Below are 18,965 nucleotides of genomic sequence, written 5' to 3'. Positions count from 1 at the left end.
TGTTTTTTTTTTTTCTTCCTTTCTTCAAATGCTTGCCAGGCATATCACTGCATCCTGAAAATATTTTTAAAAGTGGTTTGATTTCATCTCAGCTAAACAAGTCCCTGGATTTTGTGACGGATAAAAATCTTTAGTATTTTAATATTCAAATACTGACATCAGTGCTGAACAGAAAGTTCACACCAGATCCAGGATACATAACCTAAAGCAAGTAGCTTCACTGTGATGGCCGGACCCACGGCCACACTCCAAAGTCGGTTACTCTTGTAATGCACAATTTATTTTTTTATACAGACATAATAACACTTTAGCTTCAATAAAAAACATTTATTAGTTGATTTGGAAACATTTGTTCTATTTGTTAGCGCGCACATTTAGTTAATATATGTATTTATACCAACTTAAAGTTAATTTTGTTTTAAGACTTAACTCTTATTGTTTCTTGCCGGTTCTTAGCTGCCTTGGAGTTGCCAGACAAAAAATGATGCCCAGGGCTCAGCAGGCTGATTGGACTGAACCACTAGTTCCTGCTGGCAGGGGGAATTTGGATTTTCTTTGTTTAGAAAAGCTGGTAACACTTTATTTGACGGGTTGTGAATCAGACGTGACATAACACCTGTCATGAACTTGAGTGAGTCTTCGTGAATATTTATGACTGTTGCCATAAAGTGTCATTCGGTAAATCGTGACACTTTTAATGCAAAGTGGACTTTATTCAAAATGTCTTTGTTATGACAACTTGACATTAACCTAGAAATCATGATCTGACATAAATTAAACTTTAAAAATTATGTAGCTTTATGTTATTAAAGCTAAAGTTTAGCAGTGCTTTATTAACCCTTCGTCCTTATTGGACAGATGAGTAGAAGATGCCGGCACAGATGGAGACAAATGGTGTCAGAGTTTTTGTCTGGTGAAGTCACATGACTTGTCTGCGTGATGTGGATGTTTTATACCCAAGAGTGTCTAAACTTGTTTGACCTCCTCAAGTTTTTACAAGCTAACGCCTTAAGACTGACATGATGGTTACTCATTTAAAAAAACTGTCGCTTGTTTATCAATCATAATCAGTTTAGCAGCACAATACATTACAGATCTGCTATTGCTGAATTAACCCTCCTGTTATGTTCGTTTCTGAGGTGCAGCAAAAATGTTCGTGGGTCAATTTGACCCGGGGAGTGTTTGATCATGCAATAGTGCCAGAAATCCAAAAGTTCCTCCAAAACATTTTTGTATCTGATTATTAATTCCAGTGCTAACCATTTCAATCAATATTTGTGCAATGATGTTTTTATATTTCTCAGAAATTAAGGATCAACGACGACAACCTGCTCATCTACTCATTTGGACATAAAAAATTTAATTTGTGTAAAATTTGATAAAAAATATAAAAAAACCCTACAAACAATAAAACAGTAATTTCCTTTAAATTGATCTTTTGTAAATTGTTTGATATTACATTTTGATTAGTTTTTTCAATGGGTGATCTTTATAATTGAATTTGAGACACACATACTGTTCAGGGTCAAACTGACCCGCTGATTAAAATCAAGATAAATGAGTCAAGCAGAGAGTATTTATGTTTTCCTCCACATCTGCTGATTGTCCACTCAGTGTGGGTGGAGTTTGTCCACGGGAACAGAAAAGATTCCCGTCAAAAGTTGTGTGAACACCTGCTTTCTCGCAGTTTCCTAGTGAAGTAAAGAGAATAGTGAGAAAGAGGGCTTGTGTGTCACACGTACAGGCTTGTGTGTGTGTTGGGGTGTGTGTTGGCGTGTGTGGGGGGGGTGTGTGTGTGTGTGTGTGTGTCGGGGTGGGTGTGCGTGTGTGTGTTGTGAAATATGGTTCATAGTTGCAAAAAACATATAGAATTGGACATTTTTTTAAATCTTTTTTTTGCACTTCAACTTGACTGCCGGGTCAAATTGACCCGAACAGTATCTATGTAAAAAGTAGACGCAGGGTGAATTACAAATGTGTAAAATGAATAAATTTTAAATTTATGTGCAGAGTGCACCTATTAAGACAAACAGTAAAAGTAAAAAAACAAAAAATACTTCCAACTATTTTAAGAATATTGGGCAATTTCAAAAAACTATGGAACATGATGGGAAAAATAGTTGATCAGATTGTTGCAAAACTGATATATGTTTCTAATTTCAGTAGGTAAGATTACAGTTTTGGTATCTTTTTTATGTTTTTGTAATAAAAGCTGAGGCCTACATGGTTGTATCTTCATGCAGATTTCTTCTTACTTTTCAGAATAAACAACGTCGGCTGCTGCAGGACTCGGCTCCACTGTGAAGGAAGAAGAGAGGATTTATGTAAACCAAACATGGTGCAAATGTGAGTTTAACCCCAAATGCTGTTGGAGATTCTGTCTCTATTTGTACCAATGAACATGTTAATTCAACGTTTGAGAAAATACTGGTTTGAACCAGTTTACAGACAACATGTATGCTTCATTCTCGTATTATCGCAAAAAGTTTCAATTTAGTTCAAGATCTACAGCAGAGGCGTGTGAAAATGTTCTGTGGGGAAAAGGAAAACTGTAACTAAACTTTAATATTGTTCAGAAATATCTGACCTGAGGAGAGATTTCAGTACAAACACACTGTACCTGGACAGGTTCTGTTAACCTCAGAGTAAACAGCGCCCTCTTCTGGTTCAGGATGAGATTATGACATAAAAAAACCAAACTCAGATTTATAAGTGTGAAGCTCTGAGCAGATTTCTTATCCTGCGTAATGCATGTAGTAGAGGAACTCACTCCTGTGTCCAAAGTTTTTAAATTCAATCAGAGAGTAGGTGACATTTTGGGCGTCATCTGCGTCTGAAACATCAAGGTTTTAATTTCATTCACTAGGAAGCAAAGTCAGAAATCAGCATCATATTTAATATCAAACTGTTTGAGCAGGTAAACGTTACCATTTCCAGGGTCTGCAGAGGATCTCACTGAATCATAAAAGTTATCACTTCCTACAGTTAGAAACATAAAAATGAAGATAGTTTAATTTATTTTTAAAGTCAACCCCATAAAGTAAAAGTAGGAAACAGCAAGTTAGTTTAATCTTATTTTTTTAAAACTCAAGTAAAATCATTTTAGAAGATCTGAGACACTGAAGCTACTCATTTATTTATTTCTTCCTCTGATTTACATTTTAGCTAATTATTTATTCCAGCTGATGCTATCTAATCCTCTATATCAATGGTCCCCAACAGTGGTCCTTTTATTACCACGGACCGGTCAAGACTTGGCAATTTTGCTGCGGCCTGGGGGGGCGGGGTGAGGGGGCCGTCAGATAATGCTTCTTCATCTTGCTGTTCCCGCTAAAGCCTTTTGTTGTTTTTTTTGTTTTTGCCCCGATTTTTCCTTTACGACAATCTTCCAACGTCCTGCAGTGAGCGCTGTGTTACGTGGTGGTGTGTTGAATATGTCAGATCTAAAATCGGGCATATTCAACATTGTCTTGGTATGGAAGCCCGTTTCCGCCACTCTGTAAAAAAAAATAATAATAAAAAATATCTCATTATAATGAGATACTATCTCATTATTTTGAGTGATCTCCCCCCTGAAGTCCCGAAAGAGGGTCAAAAGGCCCTGAGTCCAGGGTCCTTTGACCCTGGCCTTATTTACATAGGCCAGGGCCCAACCAAAGCGCCTGTTCACACCTGCTTATAGGATGCTAGCTAAAATCCTTCAGGTCAGTCGACCCGTCTCTGGGCTCCAAAGGTAGAAATGTTAAATTACCTTTCTCTGGTAATGCTATGTTACACAATACAGTTTTAGCAAGTTGCTCAAAGTCTAAACTGGTATTGTTGTGCATATAAGGTGTAAAGTTTCGACCAAACGCCACCAAAAGGAATCTCAGCGCCTCACTTTTGTTAAAAATCCCGCCATTGCCCCCTGCCGTCCTCTGAACGCCCCGTTGAGAAACGCTAGCCTAGGAAAAGCCTAGTTGTTGGAAACATTCAGACTCTTTAGACATTTACAGGCATTCAACAAAATCTGATGGTTAAAAAATGTATTTTATTTTATTTAGTTCCTTTATTTATCCGGGTAAAAACCCCATTGAGATCCAGATCTAATTTTCAACAGGAACCTGGGCAGAAATCTGCAACACATAACAAGCTGGTTACAGAAAAGTAAAAGAAATGCAAACATATGCACAAGTTTTAAAACAAAATACAAAACAGTTAAAGCAATGACACAAACTGGAGCTGATTCCTTGCTGTAGGAGCCGTCACACTAAATGTTTGATTCCCTTTTTATGCTCAAACACAGGAGCAAGAAAAATGTTGGAGTGTAAAGTGTAGGCAGAACTAGATCGTTGTAGGACAGAATTTAAGTAGTAAATAGTTTGCACAAAAGAAGATTATACACAGAATATACATACTCTGTGTTACACTTTGACCACAGTTTACAATTAGCCCTTATTTACTATTGCTGTATTACATGGACTATCGGCCATATTACTACTGTCCTCTGGATGGCGCTATCACTCCATTACAGTCAGGCTCTAAAAAGGCTTCGGTAGTTCAGGCACCAGCTGTGGACGATTCGTTTGATTGTATATCAGATCAAATAAAAAATGCCAGTAAAGCTACAGAAAACTCTGGTTCCCTATATTGACAACAAATGCAAAACATAATAAACATGACTAAGAAAAATCAAGATTTTCCTGTTATGGTTCTGATGAACTTCATTCCATGGACCTGAAAGACAAGAGAGAGTCAAAGGTACTGATGGTAAATATTAAAGGTTCATTCTGCTACATTATTAGCAAGTAAGTAAAGCAATTAAATAAACAGATAAAAATAATAAAAATATTTTAAAAGGGTTCATTCAGAACCTGCTATAAACTGATTTAGCTCTGAATAAATTTCACTGCATTTAATCAAGTCTTTGTTTGCCAATGTTTGTTATCGACTGGCATCGTAGTCATGGAGCAGGACTTCAACTTAGGAAAACAATATTAACTTTGACATTGTGCTGGATTTTCACTCTTTAAAAAATGAGGAAAATATCAGAACAGAAACAATTTAGAGAATTTAATAAATTGTTACAGCTGAGATTTTTTTTCTACCTACTTTTCTTTTTCATTCTGAAGTTGCATCAACTTTGTCAGAGATCTTCTCTGATTCATCAAGTTGCCCTGTCCACATGATTAGAGGAAACACAAATGTTGTTGTTACCAGATTGTTGCTCTGAATCAAGAAACAAACCAAACAGAAACACCTTCATTCTGAACTAAAAACAATGAAACTGACTATATTGTTGATGAGTTCTGGTATATTTACAAAGCCTCCAACATTATTTGACAGTCAGACTTTACACTGTACCATTTCCAGAGTTTTCAAGGTCTCTTAATGTTTCATAGACACAAAGGTCACCTAAAGGTCAATGAAAGTCCAACACAGATTAATTAGAAACTTTATGTCTGTGACACAGAAGGAAACTTAACAAATGAACAGATTTAAAGCTGCAGCAGAAGAAATAAGTTTTCTATTAAAGTTGAACTGGATAGATGGAAATATTTTCTGATTAAAATCTGTTTTAAAGATTAGTTGATGTTTAGAAGATTAGTTGATATTCAGGACAAAGTGAAAGACTGACCATGTAGGAGAGAGGAGTAAACTTGATGCAGATGTTCATCCTGACCGACTGGCTGCTCTGAACCACAACCTTGTCCACAAAAAGAAGATTTATGGTGAAAGTGTGTATTTAAAAATGCATAAGTGTTTATGATGCTGATGTGCTCTAGTTGAAATATGACCGAGTCAGAAGACGATGCCTCACATTTTGGCTTTTGGACGTAACAAATCAGCAGCAGGAGAATCAGAACGATGATTCCAATCACTGATCCGACGAGCAACAGAACAGGGAAAGAAGAGCTTCCAGGTCTGGAGGCAGCTGTGTTTAGAGATCAATGAGGAATATTATCTGTGACAATGATAGCACACAAAACAAAAACACTGAAACAACCATTCAATAAGATGAGTGTATTAAGGTCTTCACCTTTAACTGCCATCCAGCTCTGAGGTGAAACTTTTCCTGAATGTTCACACTTGTAGAAACCTTCATCTGACTGAGACACTGCAGAGATATTCAGCTCTCCTCTGCTGTCACTTTGGATCAGTTTGTCATTGTGATAGAAAAACACATTAGAAAGTTGGTTTTCTCCTCTCAGTCTGCAGCTCAGAGTAACAGAAGCTCCTTCAGTCACAGGATGGACGGGGCTCACCAGGAGAAGACCTTCATCTGTAAACCAGTCAGAGAAAATTAAGCTTCAGTCACAAATCAGCTGCTGGAGACAATTAGAGAAAAACCTGAACAAACGATTTTCATCATTGAAGTTTTACATTTTATCTTGAGCATCTTTTATTTGAATTGTAAAATTTGCCAAATAAATATTTGGATTTCACAGTTATTAGTGAATTATGTAGCAACTATGTGCATCAACATTTCTAACAGCAGGTGAAATAACAATGAAGACTTTATAATATATATAATAAGAACAAGATTAAATGAAAAGCAATTATTTTGGATCTAAAACTAGGCCTTCTTGACTTTGATGAAAGAATGACGGTTTTTAAATAAAAAGTAATTTACATTAAATCTGCAAAACAAGAGGAAAAAATAACTGATCTATTGCATTCAGCCTAAAATTCCTCTGGTGAACAAAATAACTTTCATATTAACATACCATTTATGCTGATGTTGACTGCATTGCTGAACTCTCCTGATCCAGACTCACACCAGTACACTGATTTATGGAACCAGCGACTGTTAATGGTACATGAAGATCCAGTCATTTTCCCCCAGTTGGAGCAATGTGATACAAATAACACTTTGGTTATTTCTGTGAACCCCATCACTCTCCACTCAGTAGAGTTTCCTCCACAGTTCAGAGTCACAGACTCAGAGGTGAAGTGTTGCTCTCTGTCAGGACTCACTGAGAGAGAAGCTGCTGGATGAGGATCTGAAAAACATCATGGAGAAAAGAATCAACACAAGCAGATAGAAAAACATTCATTCAGATATTCTTTAGCTTAAATGTTAAAGACATGATCAAATCATTTCCATGGGCAGATATATATATATTTTTTGGTTTAACTTTCTAACTTGTATGTTTTCTTTAAATACTTTGCTGTGTTCATTTATTTAAGTTTGCTGTTCTGCATGTTTATTTATAGTATTTTTATGATTTGTCCACTTTGAATGTTTTGGAGTTTATATTGCTGCCCATTACACCACCCAGATGACCGCTCAATGATCATACAGGGTTTTAACATCAGCTGCAGTTGCATCAGAGAGAAACAGGAAATAAAAAGAGATGATCGACAGAGAGAAAACACCAACAGGAAGGAGAAAGGTACAGGAACTAAAATCAGCTGGAAAGTGGGGAGGATAGCAGACCAGTTTGGATCAGACATGTCACACATTGACCACTGATGGAGTCGCTTGCTACTGGTCAGATCTGTTCATGCACAATACAGCCCTATTATGGAAGTAGTTATGTCATCCATGTCACAGCATGGTACATACAATCAACAAATCAATTATTAATAAAAGTGTCAAAAGATGATTGAGGAAAATGTGAATCTTTTACAGGAAACAATGTTTTTTAGCCAATAAAATTATAAGGCAGATTAAGAGACATAATCTCTAACAAAATCTAAAGTTCAGCATTTGAATTTTCAGGTTGGTTGATAATTAATATTGAAGTATATAGTTAAAACAAGGATGGATGAAGGTGATGACTGAACATAGGAGCAACAACAGAAACAGAACTGACCTGCAGACCAGATGAACTTTGGTTCACTGTAATCAGTCAAATATTCTGGGTTTCCTCTTCCAGCTCTACATGCAAATCCTGCTGTGTGTTTCTGTCCAGTAATGATGAAGGAGTTCTCTACAGTCCCACTGATGTTACCAGGCAGCAGCTCATATCTGTAGTTTTTCTGTGACAGATCAGGAACAGCTTTATACCAGTAGAACCTCCATCCTGCAGATGAAGGTTTAACCTCACAGCTCAGAGTCACTGAGGCTCCAGGACTCGGCCATGATGGAGACACAGTCAGGACTGAATCTGGTGCAACTGTTGGACCCAGAATTTAAATTAAAATAAATCAAATGCTCTGTAATAAGTTTATTATGTCAAAATCTCTGCAAGAAATTATAACTCCATATTTTTTGCAGTTTTCCACACCACAGTCTAACTATTCTGCTAGAAACATTCACTGATGTTTCTTATTTGAAGAAGAGAAACATTGAAGAGTTGAACCAATTCTGTTAGCTTCATTTTAAATAGCTCTGTAATGTAACATACCATTTATGCTGATGTTGACTGCATTGCTGAACTCTCCTGATACAGACTCACACCAGTACACTGCTTTATGGGACCGGTGAATGTTAATGGTACATGGGGAACCAGTCATTTCCCACAAGTTGGAGCAATCTGACATCTGGTGTTCAGAGGTCATTTCATCATCTTCATCCCAAAAACCTATCAACCCATAAGAGTTTTCTCTAAACTGCTTCACTCTCCACTCAGTAGAGTTTCCTCCACAGTTCAGAGTCACAGACTCAGAGGTGAAGTGTTGCTCTCTGTCAGGACTCACTGAGAGAGAAGCTGCTGGATGAGGATCTGAAAAACATCATGGAGAAAAGAATCAACACAGACAGATTGCTAAAATAATTTTAAAAGGGGCAAATTACTGCTCTCTAGTTTTAATCTGGAAACATAATTTTTTTTACACACACACCAACACACACACACACACACACATATATATATATATATATATATATTCGTGGCCAGATACAAACATGTGTCCTGTATATCGTAGCGAATAGTTGACCTACATTGGACCTGAATGCAGCATCCTACAACAACTCAACATTAACATGCAACACCAACATGAATTGTTGAAGATTAAATATGACAAAGTATTATTAACGATATTTATGTCGGCGTTACTGGCCCTGCATTTACTTGGTATCGGATTGATATCAAAATTCCTGGTATCGCCCACATCTACCCTCCTGCAGGGCGATGGGGGGCCGGGATCTTTTGCATGTGACGTCACGCTGCAGCAGTTCCATACGGTACGCAAGTGTCAGGGACCGCAAAAGACCACAGAGAAGCTGATTGGGGAAGGGTGGTGAGATTGAGGGATATGTGAGGCTGAACCCCAACTGGAGACTGAGATTAGAAGGAGCTTTGTGAGAATAAGCAGTGACTTGTGAGAGCAAGCAATTAGGCAACCCTGAGCTTGGCCGTGTGGATCATGGCTGATAATAACCATTGCAGTTTGCACATGAAACTAGGATGGATAAAGATGATGACTTTACTACACTTGTGGTGAAAAAACAACTTTGGCTTATTCACTGGAAGCTGCTTAAGAGATGTTTTCTGAAAAGTTGTTATTGTCTTCTTCAACTCGAGGACCGTTGTCCAAGGTCACAAAGCTGCTGTGTTGAAGATGTGAAAAGACTGTCTACTTTGTTAAGCTGGTGGGAAATCCCATGCTTACGTAAATGGTGCATATTAAAGAGTGATGCAGTTATTTCTTTCTTTACTCATGGATTTAACAAGAGTCTCAACGGTCATTCTATTCTCTGACCCTTGAATAAAATAATGTCAGAGTCCATTCTGTTATTCTTGATTCATTGTTAATTGGAACAATGTCTCATATCAAAATAAGATTAATTAATTTATCTCCTTATCACACTTTAGCACTGAGAAGAAATCAACATAACTGACCTGTGGTCCAGACAAATGTTGGTTTACTGGAATCAGTCAAATATTCTGGGTTTCCTCTTCCAGCTCTACATGCAAATCCTGCTGTGTGTTTCTGTCCAGTAATGATGAAGGAGTTCTCTACAGTCCCATTGAAGCTACCAGGCAGCAGCTCATATCTGTAGTTGTTCTGTGACAGATCAGGAACAACTTTATACCAGTAGAACCTCCATCCTGCAGATGAAGGTTTAACCTCACAGCTCAGAGTCACTGAAGCTCCAGGACTCGGCCATGATGGAGACACAGTCAGGACAGAATCTGGTGCCTCTGTTGGACCAAGAATTTAAATTAAAATAAATCAAATGCTCTGTAATAAGTTTATTATGTCAAAATCTCTGCAAGAAATTATAACTCCATATTTTTTGCAGTTTTCCACACCACAGTCTAACTATTCTGCTAGAAACATTCACTGATGTTTCTTATTTGAAGGAGAGAAACATTGAAGAGTTGAACCAATTCTGTTAGCTTCATTTTAAATAGCTCTGAAACAGAACATACCATTTATGCTGATGTTGACTGCATTGCTGAACTCTCCTGAAACAGACTCACACCAGTACACTGCTTTATGGGACCATTGAATGTTAATGGTACATGAGGAACCAGTCATTTTCCACGAGTTGGAGCAATCTGACAACTGGTGTTCAGAGGTCATTTCATCATCTTCATCCCAAAAACTTAACCCATAAGAGTAATCTTCAAACCCCATCTCTCTCCACTTATCATAGTTTTTTATAAACTCCTTCACTCTCCACTCAGTAGAGTTTCCTCCACAGTTCAGAGTCACAGACTCAGAGGTGAAGTGTTGCTCTCTGTCAGGACTCACTGAGAGAGAAGCTGCTGGATGAGGATCTGAAAAACAACATGGAGAAAAGAATCAACAATCAGACAGACAAATCTCTGGCTAAAGCCTAACACTTTCTTCATTCGTTGTTTAAGACTTGCTATAATCATGTTAAATAGAACCATTTTTTTGTCTTTGCGTTTTTATCACTGAATTACAATTTTTGGTTTGGTTGTTTAGTAGTCAGCTGATTGCCAGAAAACTACTAAGTTTGTTCTAAAGGTTCTGAGTACAACTCCTCACATTCTACCATGACCCGTGTAAAGATAACAAATAATTAGACAATCCCAGAGGAGGATCTCCAGGAGGGAAATCAGGTGCAACCTGCAGGTGAAGGATGGTTATGGTTTAATGAGTCCGTTAATCGCTTGCAGACAATGACTTGTGTAATTTTTTAGGAGCTTTAGCAAATTCCTCAAGTTAGCTTTGCTTACAATAAACACAGGAACATAATAGTTAAAATATAAAAATATTTAGTGCTATTTCAGGGATTGATGTTTCACAGATGGCTCTGTTAAACTACGTTGCACTTTTATTTTCAGACCGGAAACATAATTAGAATAAGACTTCTAAATAAAACTGCTTATGTTTGTAATTTCATTTTGTTGTAGGCTTCTTGGAATGCCAACTTTTTAAAAAATCTTGTTGCTGTCCAATTGCAGTCAACCGTGTAAAGGAATTAAAAGAAGACAAAAAAGTTTGTTGACAAAGCTGGACAACATGGAGGAAGAGAAGACGAGAACTGAAGAAGAAAGAATTTGACAAAGGTGATGTCACCAAATTAGCATGAGAATGTGTTCAGTACTGGTCTATTATGTCAAACATAACATGTCATCCAGCTGTGGGATCGTGAGCAATTTATGGTGTTTTATGGTGAATGGTCAGAATTTGAGGCTTGGCTTTGTCTGCATGTTTTGACGCAGCAAAACAATTTTGATAACTTTTAATCTTCAATGCCTTGAGACTCTGCTAAGTGATTTTGATGTCTGTATGTCAAAAGCTGTTTTGAGGAGTTTGCTCAGATGAATGTTTAAAAAAGACAAAATGGTTGCTTTGATCCTAAAATGGCCGACATCCTGTTGGATTTGGACCATGGGCTCAAGAGGCTTTTTTTAAAGATCCCATGAAGTCCCATGTGTGGGCTGAATTTCATGATTGTCTGTATTGATTTATTTTAAACATTCCTAGGGGGCGCTGTGGAGGAATTCAGCCACATGTAACAGAGAGACATCAGGACGACGTTGGAGATGAAAAGCGAAGATGGAGACTGAGACAAGCAGAGGTGCTGTTGTCATCTGTAGCTAAACAATGAAGAAGAGCTGGCAGGACGGGCTGCATCCAGGATGAGAGAAAAAGCTTTTATACCCAAAAGGTCATATTTATCTGTTTTAATATTAATAATGAATTATTTCAATTTGGACAGTCTTTCCTTCTACATTGTCTTTTAAATATAGAAGAAGATACAAAATCTAGGATACAGAATACAAATAATCCAACTGGTGACACGAGGAGAAAGACAAAGTAAGATGAAGAGGATATCAGGACAAACTGGCAACTAGTGACTGGAACAGACAGGCTTAAATACTCAGAGGTAGAGAGAGAGAACAATAGATCAGGGCTGATGAACAGACTGATAACAGTGGTGGGTAGTTGGAGAGAGTTAAGGTAGATTGAGGGGGAGAGAGACTGGCACAGGGAAGATTACACACACAGAGAGAAAGAGAAAACAGAGGAACAGGAAATAACTAAGACACTAAAGAATCACTAGATCTAGAGTAACAAAATAAACATAACTAGAAATTACAAGGGACTGACATAAAGGAAGACAAGAACGAAACAGATCTAACCAAAATAAGTAACATCAGAAGATAAAACTAGAGCGATCAAAAAGGGTTAAACAAAAGTGAGCTAGAACACGACTGAACAAACTAAAAGAGGAAAAGAAAAACACAGAAATAAACAAAACCCAACCCAAGAACTTGGAGTCCTGAGAGAAACATAAAATCACCAAAATCTACCGTGTTACAGCAGATATCATCAAATCATATACAATTTTGATTATGCATGGAGTTAATTTAAATTTTTGTTTTAAACAAATTTGAAATACCTCTGAGGAGAACATTGTGAGCATTTGATCTTTGAGAGCCTTTAAAGATTGGCAGTAATCATGGATGGATAAAGTAGATGAACACATGAGCATCGATGGGACAAAACCAGAACTGACCTGCAGACCAGATGAACTTTGGTCCACTGTAATCAGTGAAGATCTCTGGACTTCCTCTTCCAGCTCTACATGCAAATCCTGCTGTGTGTTTCTGTCCAGTAATGATGGAGGAGTTCTCTACAGTCCCACTGATGTTACCAGGCAGCAGCTCATATCTGTAGTTGTTCTGTGACAGATCAGGAACAACTTTATACCAGTAGAACCTCCATCCTGCAGATGAAGGTTTAACCTCACAGCTCAGAGTCACTGAAGCTCCAGGACTCAGCCATGATGGAGACACAGTCAGGACTGACTTTGTTGCCACTGGATAGGGATTAATAACAAAACAAGGGGAAAACAAAATGATACAGGAAATGTTTTAAGTCAATGGGCTTGTTGACATGAACATGGAGAAAATTGTAAAGTATTGACAATAATCCACTCAAATAACTTTGATACTAAAATTGCAGTAAAATTGTTTTCTTTTATTGAACAAATGATATTAAAGGAGCCTGAAAACTGCTGACATGCAGCTGATCAGAACCAAATGGTTAAATAAACATTCAAAACCAAGAAGTTTCCATTTACCTTGAGAGTTTCCACAGCAGAGAAAACTGAGAACTGCACAAAATAAAGATCGATACTTTATTAGATCTATTAGAAAATGGAAAATAGCTGTGTTTTCTTTCTGTATTTGTTTTAAGCCAGTATGAAGCTGAACAGTGTAAAAACGGATGTTTGCTCAGTTTATTTTTTTAAGTGAACACAACAAATGAATCCATCTCACCCCCATTTTCTCATTTCACGCATTTTCCTCGATCTGCTCGATTAAAAGTCATGTACTCACTCAGGAAATCCAGCACACAGAGCAAAACGTGGTCCATCTTCACGTCCTACACTGGTGACGCGTCGCTCTGGTTTGGCAAGAGACAAACTGAAGTCCGAGCATCTGAAGAGGATCTGAGCATAAAACTCAATGCTCGCTATTTACAGCTGTCATGTTTCCGTTTCACACTCTGACCAACTGCTGTGTTTTTTTCACTACAGCATACGTTGACACTTGTTCCTCCAGCGCTTCATGTCCAACAGTCACAAATAAAATGTAATCATTGTTACACATTGGTGGAAAAAACACATAATTCAACAAAACACTTAAAATATATTTAGTGACTCATTTGTTCAAGGTGTCAGGAAAACCCGAGATCATCCCACTTTCACATGCCGGAGATTTTAGTTCAACAGTAACAATAAATGAAGTTACCTTTAAAATTAATCACACAAGTGACATCTAGGCCCAACAGTAGACTTAAACTTCAATAAAATCAATCTGGTTGTGTGTGTGTTGTTTTTAATCTCCTGCAAACTTTGCTTTAATTCTACTTCTTTTTTCCATCTAATCATAAGAAATCATAGTCAGACAGAGAGAGTCATAAAACAGGAAGAGCAGGTTTCCTGGAAAAAGAGGAAGTAAGTTTCCAGCCTGCAGATTTATAAAAATAGTTGGGACTATTCCTTATTTCAAAACATGAAAGTTTTAAAGAGTGAAGACTAAGCATTTTGAGTAATTGGATAAGACCCAAAGTAAAATGCTTATATGAATATTGGTTTACTTGTAATAATACTTACACTTACATTTGCGGGAACACTTACAAGTAAAACAAGTAATTGTAACTTTGGTATCAAATGGTTAGAATCATGGATTATTCTTGGTTTCTTTTAAGAAAAAATATGTAATAACTCACATTAAGATTATAATAAAAGTAACTAATAAGTTATGTTAAATCAGAGAAGCTAAAGAAATTATAAATGTGATTTTGACATTGAACTTGAGATGGTGTAAAAGTTGTAAAGCAATTAAAGATCACTGATATGTTGGAGGTAGATGGTAGGTTAAAGGTTGGGGGAAAAGGGGAACTAACAGGAGAGCAGAGATGATCAACACCTTATTTGGAAGCAGATTGTTGAACAACTTAAACCTTTCAAAGAAACAGTTGTGCAGGCAATGGATGTAGAAGGACCATTGAATGCTGAGACATTAGCACAGACATCAGGATATAATGTTTCTAAGACAAATATGAGATCATCTGTCTGAGCAGTCAGCCAATGAAACAAGCACAGCATCAGTGCTAGCCAATGAAAACGCACCAAAAGGGTGAATAAACCCTATAAAAGGTGGGTGCAAAAGAGGAACCTTTGGTTGGATCTTCAGGCAGGTTTGAGCCAAGATCGAGATGGACAAAGAACTCTGCAGCTGAAGAAGAGCCGGGGCCACAGAGCCGAAGACTGTCCGGCTCATGGGGACCAACCTGTCAGGCCTGCAACATGTGGCTTCAAATCGCACTTCTCTCATCAGCTGGGTTCAGACCCCAAAGACAAAGATGACGATAAAGGCAAAGACAAAGAACAAAGGCAAAGAAGAAGAACTGGTGCCTTCCTTCCATGAGGTCAGTTCGTCTCAACAGACCAGAAAGATTGTGAGACAAGATGAAAGGAGCTTAGACCCGAGACCTGCTGCTCTGAGTCAGTACTCTTCCTGCCAGCACCCAAGTCCTGTGTGACCTCACCATCCATGCAGAGAAGAAGCTCATCAGACCTACAGAGATCCCTGCCTTCGTCGATCAACATCCTCTTCCTGCTGCAGCATCTTCATCATCAGGCCAGTTCTGGGGTTCGAAACGCCAAACTCCATCCGTCTCTCTCAAAGGTTCCCTTTTTAGTTCTCAGTGTCGGCATTAGGGAAAGATAGACTAGATGATTGATTTTACTTATTTGATTATTTCTGCTACTGAATTAAGCTGTACTGACCCTTGCAAAAATACTTTTTACTAATAAAATATTTAGCATAAAGAAAATCTAAAAGATGTTGTGGACATTCAGTTAATGAGTCGCCTTAAAGTTCTTTGATGGTTGTAAAATAGCTGTGATGTTTGATTCTGGAGAGGAAACATGGAATCCTTGGGACTCGCCAGAGTCACTAAAACCAACCTGGTTCAGTAACGAGTGCAAGTTGTAGTAAAGAGAACGTTAACAGGTGTGCTCTGTGAAACTACTTGGCTGCAGGCTGCGCAGTCTGGCTAATTCACAGGGGGAAGAAGGTTGGGACACCTGGATGGAGGCCGTCAGGAACCAGGCGAGTCGTTTCTCGAGACCAGCTTTAAACAGTTTACTTCAGTTCTTGACAGGGTAAATCCCAGCAGATTTAGGAAATTCAATTCACCCGTTAGAAGGAGAGCTGGTAGCACATCTCTCCTCTCAGAAGAGGAAGTAGAGAGTAGAGAGAGTAGGGGGGAGGGTTGCACAACTACAAAGGACAATAAATAAACTTGATTGTTTTGCATGAAATCAACCTTAATTTCATGTTGTGCGTTCATGTTATATCATCTAGCTACCATATCACATCATTAGGAGATGATATGTTTTCATGTGTATTTAAGCTGTGACTCCTACTTAACAGTTTAGCTGAACTGATTTAAGATCTAAATCTAATGTTTGTCTATTAGAGAAGGAACTTAAATATTCTTTACGTCTGCGTTCTCTCTGCAATGTGAGCTACTAACTAATGACAGAGTAGAAACAACATTTAGCTTGAATTGTTCACATTTAAATGTTGTTGAGTTCTGAATAATAATAAAACGTGACAAACTGAGTAAAATGGTGTCGGCTTAGAGCAGGGTGTTTTGAGGAAGTGTTCCAGTTAAATACAAGAAGCTTGTTTATTTTTTTAACCTTGCAACATATTTGTTATCTTTACTTAAAGTTGATCATTTCTCAGCTTTAGTTTGATTTTATTGAACATAGTGTATTAAAAGAATAAACAAAGCTATGTACAAACAAAAATAAATTTAAAACAAAAGCAATCAAAACACTATAAATCACTGAACGGCTTAGCGTTCTGGTTCTGGTTCTGCTCTGCATCCCCAGAACCAGAACCAAACACAGAGAAGCAGCATTCAGCTTCTATGCACCACAAATCTGGAACGAACTTCCATGAAAACTGCAAAACAGCCGAAACACTGAGTGCCTGTAAATCCAGATACAACTAGTGAACTTCAAGTTACACCAACTACTGTAAAAGAAAACTTTTTTTTGTTGACATTACTACTTTGTCTTTATAACTGGTGGAAAGCGACATTGCAAAGATGCCAGCACACCAGCATTAGTCATGCTTTATGCTTCCTGCTTCATGTTTCTGCAAGAGGGCCAATCAAGTGAACACAAACTTCTCTTTGCTTTGACGCCTCTGTGTGCTGCTTCTGTAAATTAAACACATTCTTGATTCTAAGAAGTGAACATAAACTAAGCTTAGTGTGAACATTGAGTGTCAGCCAGCGTCTCCCACATCGGTTCCAGTAAAAAAAATAAATTTAAAATTAAACATGGGCAAGCTTGTTCTCACATACATAGTAGTAGTTGCTGGGTTTATAGTAAATTGTTTCACTTCCTCCCCCATTACTGTTGAATTGTGGTTCAACAGAACCATCTTAAAAAGCGAACCAATGAAACCGGCATGAACAAAAATTACGCCACCTCCAGCAAATATAAAAAGTGGTTTGACCAAAGGGACGTGTTGAAACAAGGTGTAGCCTCTAATTAGCATTCCAGGTGAGTCCAAGAGATTTCTAACTAGGAGAGGAAATTAAATACCAAAAAAAACCAAAACTAAAATCCCAAATATTGTGACACTTTACACATTTTTCCCTCTTCCTGAAAACAGACACTGTTGATACATGTGAATTAGGCACACAATTATTTTGGATAAAGCATATATAATTTGTCAAAACAATATAGGCTTAATGGAAATTAATAACACTATTGATAACTGTCATATTAATAGTATAGCCATTTGTTTTATTATTTCATTGATGCCACGATGGCTGAAACAATCCTCTAAATTTTATTTACAACATAATTTCTGTACAGTTTGTTCTGGCCCATTGTTACAGCAAATCACATGTGAACACTGAAAAATAACAACTGAGTTGTTCACAGTCTGACGGCCAGATGGGAGCAAATTGCTTCCAAGATGATTCTTGGTGTTCATAGTTTATTCACTCAGGTATCTGGGCTGCAGCAACAGCAGAAGCAGAAACATATAGAATAAGTTCAGTGTGATAATCTATGTACAAATGATAGATAGATGGTTAGATAGAAAGACAGAGACCAGTTACTGGGCCTCTAGTGGTATTTTATCTCTATAATTTCTTCATAAACTGTGAAAATGTAAGTCAAGTGTTTCATCGCTGTCATCTGAGGTCTAAAACAGTTAAGCTCAGAAAATGTTCTCAAAATTGCAATGAGAACATGTCACTAAACCAGGGTCAGTGTGTTCAGGGAGTTTTTTCTCTTTTTAATCAGGAAGTGATGTGAATTTCTTTTAATGCACATCTGTAATCTAAAAGGCAACGGACAGAGTCATCACTGAGTAGCATGAAACTCAAAAACATCACTGAATGTTTTACATCTACAAATGGGAAATTGTGGGCAATTTAAAAAAACTATGGAACATGATGGGAAAAATAGTTGATCAGATTGTTGCAAAACTGATATATGTTTCTAATTTCAGTAGGTAAGATTACAGTTTTGGTATCTTTTTTATGTTTTTGTAATAAGAGCTGAGGCCTACATGGTTGTATCTTTATGCAGATTTCTTCTTACTTTTCAGAATAAGCAACGTCGGCTGCTGCAGGACTCGGCTCCACTGTGAAGGAAGAAGAGAGGATTTATGTAAACCAAACATGGTGCAAATGTGAGTTTAACCCCAAATGCTGTGGGAGATTCTGTCTCTATCTGTACCAATGAACATGTTAATTCAACGTTTGAGAAAATACTGGTTTGAACCAGTTTACAGACAACATGTATGCCTCATTCCCGTATTATCGCAAAAAGTTTCAATTTAGTTCAAGATCTACAGCAGAGGCGTGTGAAAATGTTCTGTGGGAAAAAGGAAAAACTGTAACTAAACTTTAATATTGTTCAGAAATATCTGACCTGAGGAGAGATTTCAGTACAAACACACTGTACCTGGACAGGTTCTGTTAACCTCAGAGTAAACAGCGCCCTCTTCTGGTTCAGGATGTCTTCCTGATGAGATTATGACATGAAAAAAACAAACTCA

General features: G+C 37.6%; 1 protein-coding gene across 2 annotated transcripts; it reads right to left on the bottom strand.

Moving 5' to 3' along the window:
* Window positions 1-4,010: 4,010 nt before the first annotated feature.
* Window positions 4,011-13,960, bottom strand: LOC116732322 (obscurin-like). Of its 2 annotated transcripts, XM_032582408.1 has the most exons (14): window positions 13,698-13,960; window positions 13,439-13,471; window positions 12,872-13,174; window positions 10,305-10,655; window positions 9,771-10,073; window positions 8,334-8,651; window positions 7,800-8,102; window positions 6,708-6,983; window positions 6,020-6,262; window positions 5,801-5,914; window positions 5,618-5,686; window positions 5,344-5,394; window positions 5,092-5,156; window positions 4,011-4,716 (listed from the first exon to the last, which is right to left on the bottom strand). In XM_032582408.1, the coding sequence occupies exons 1-13, from the start codon at window positions 13,732-13,734 to the stop codon at window positions 5,101-5,103; spliced, it is 2,457 nt and encodes an 818-aa protein (XP_032438299.1). In that variant the 5' UTR covers window positions 13,735-13,960; the 3' UTR covers window positions 4,011-4,716; window positions 5,092-5,100. The 2 variants fall into 2 exon arrangements, with proteins under 2 accessions (XP_032438299.1, XP_032438301.1); XM_032582410.1 differs by lacking the exon at window positions 5,344-5,394 and having other exon boundaries at window positions 13,698-13,959.
* Between the last annotated feature and the right edge of the window lie 5,005 nt (window positions 13,961-18,965).

This window comes from Xiphophorus hellerii, chromosome 14, assembly GCF_003331165.1.
Source record: "Xiphophorus hellerii strain 12219 chromosome 14, Xiphophorus_hellerii-4.1, whole genome shotgun sequence".
Taxonomy (NCBI): domain Eukaryota; kingdom Metazoa; phylum Chordata; class Actinopteri; order Cyprinodontiformes; family Poeciliidae; genus Xiphophorus; species Xiphophorus hellerii.
Note: the sequence above shows the minus strand (reverse complement) of the source record. Positions and strands in the feature narration are given on the sequence as shown.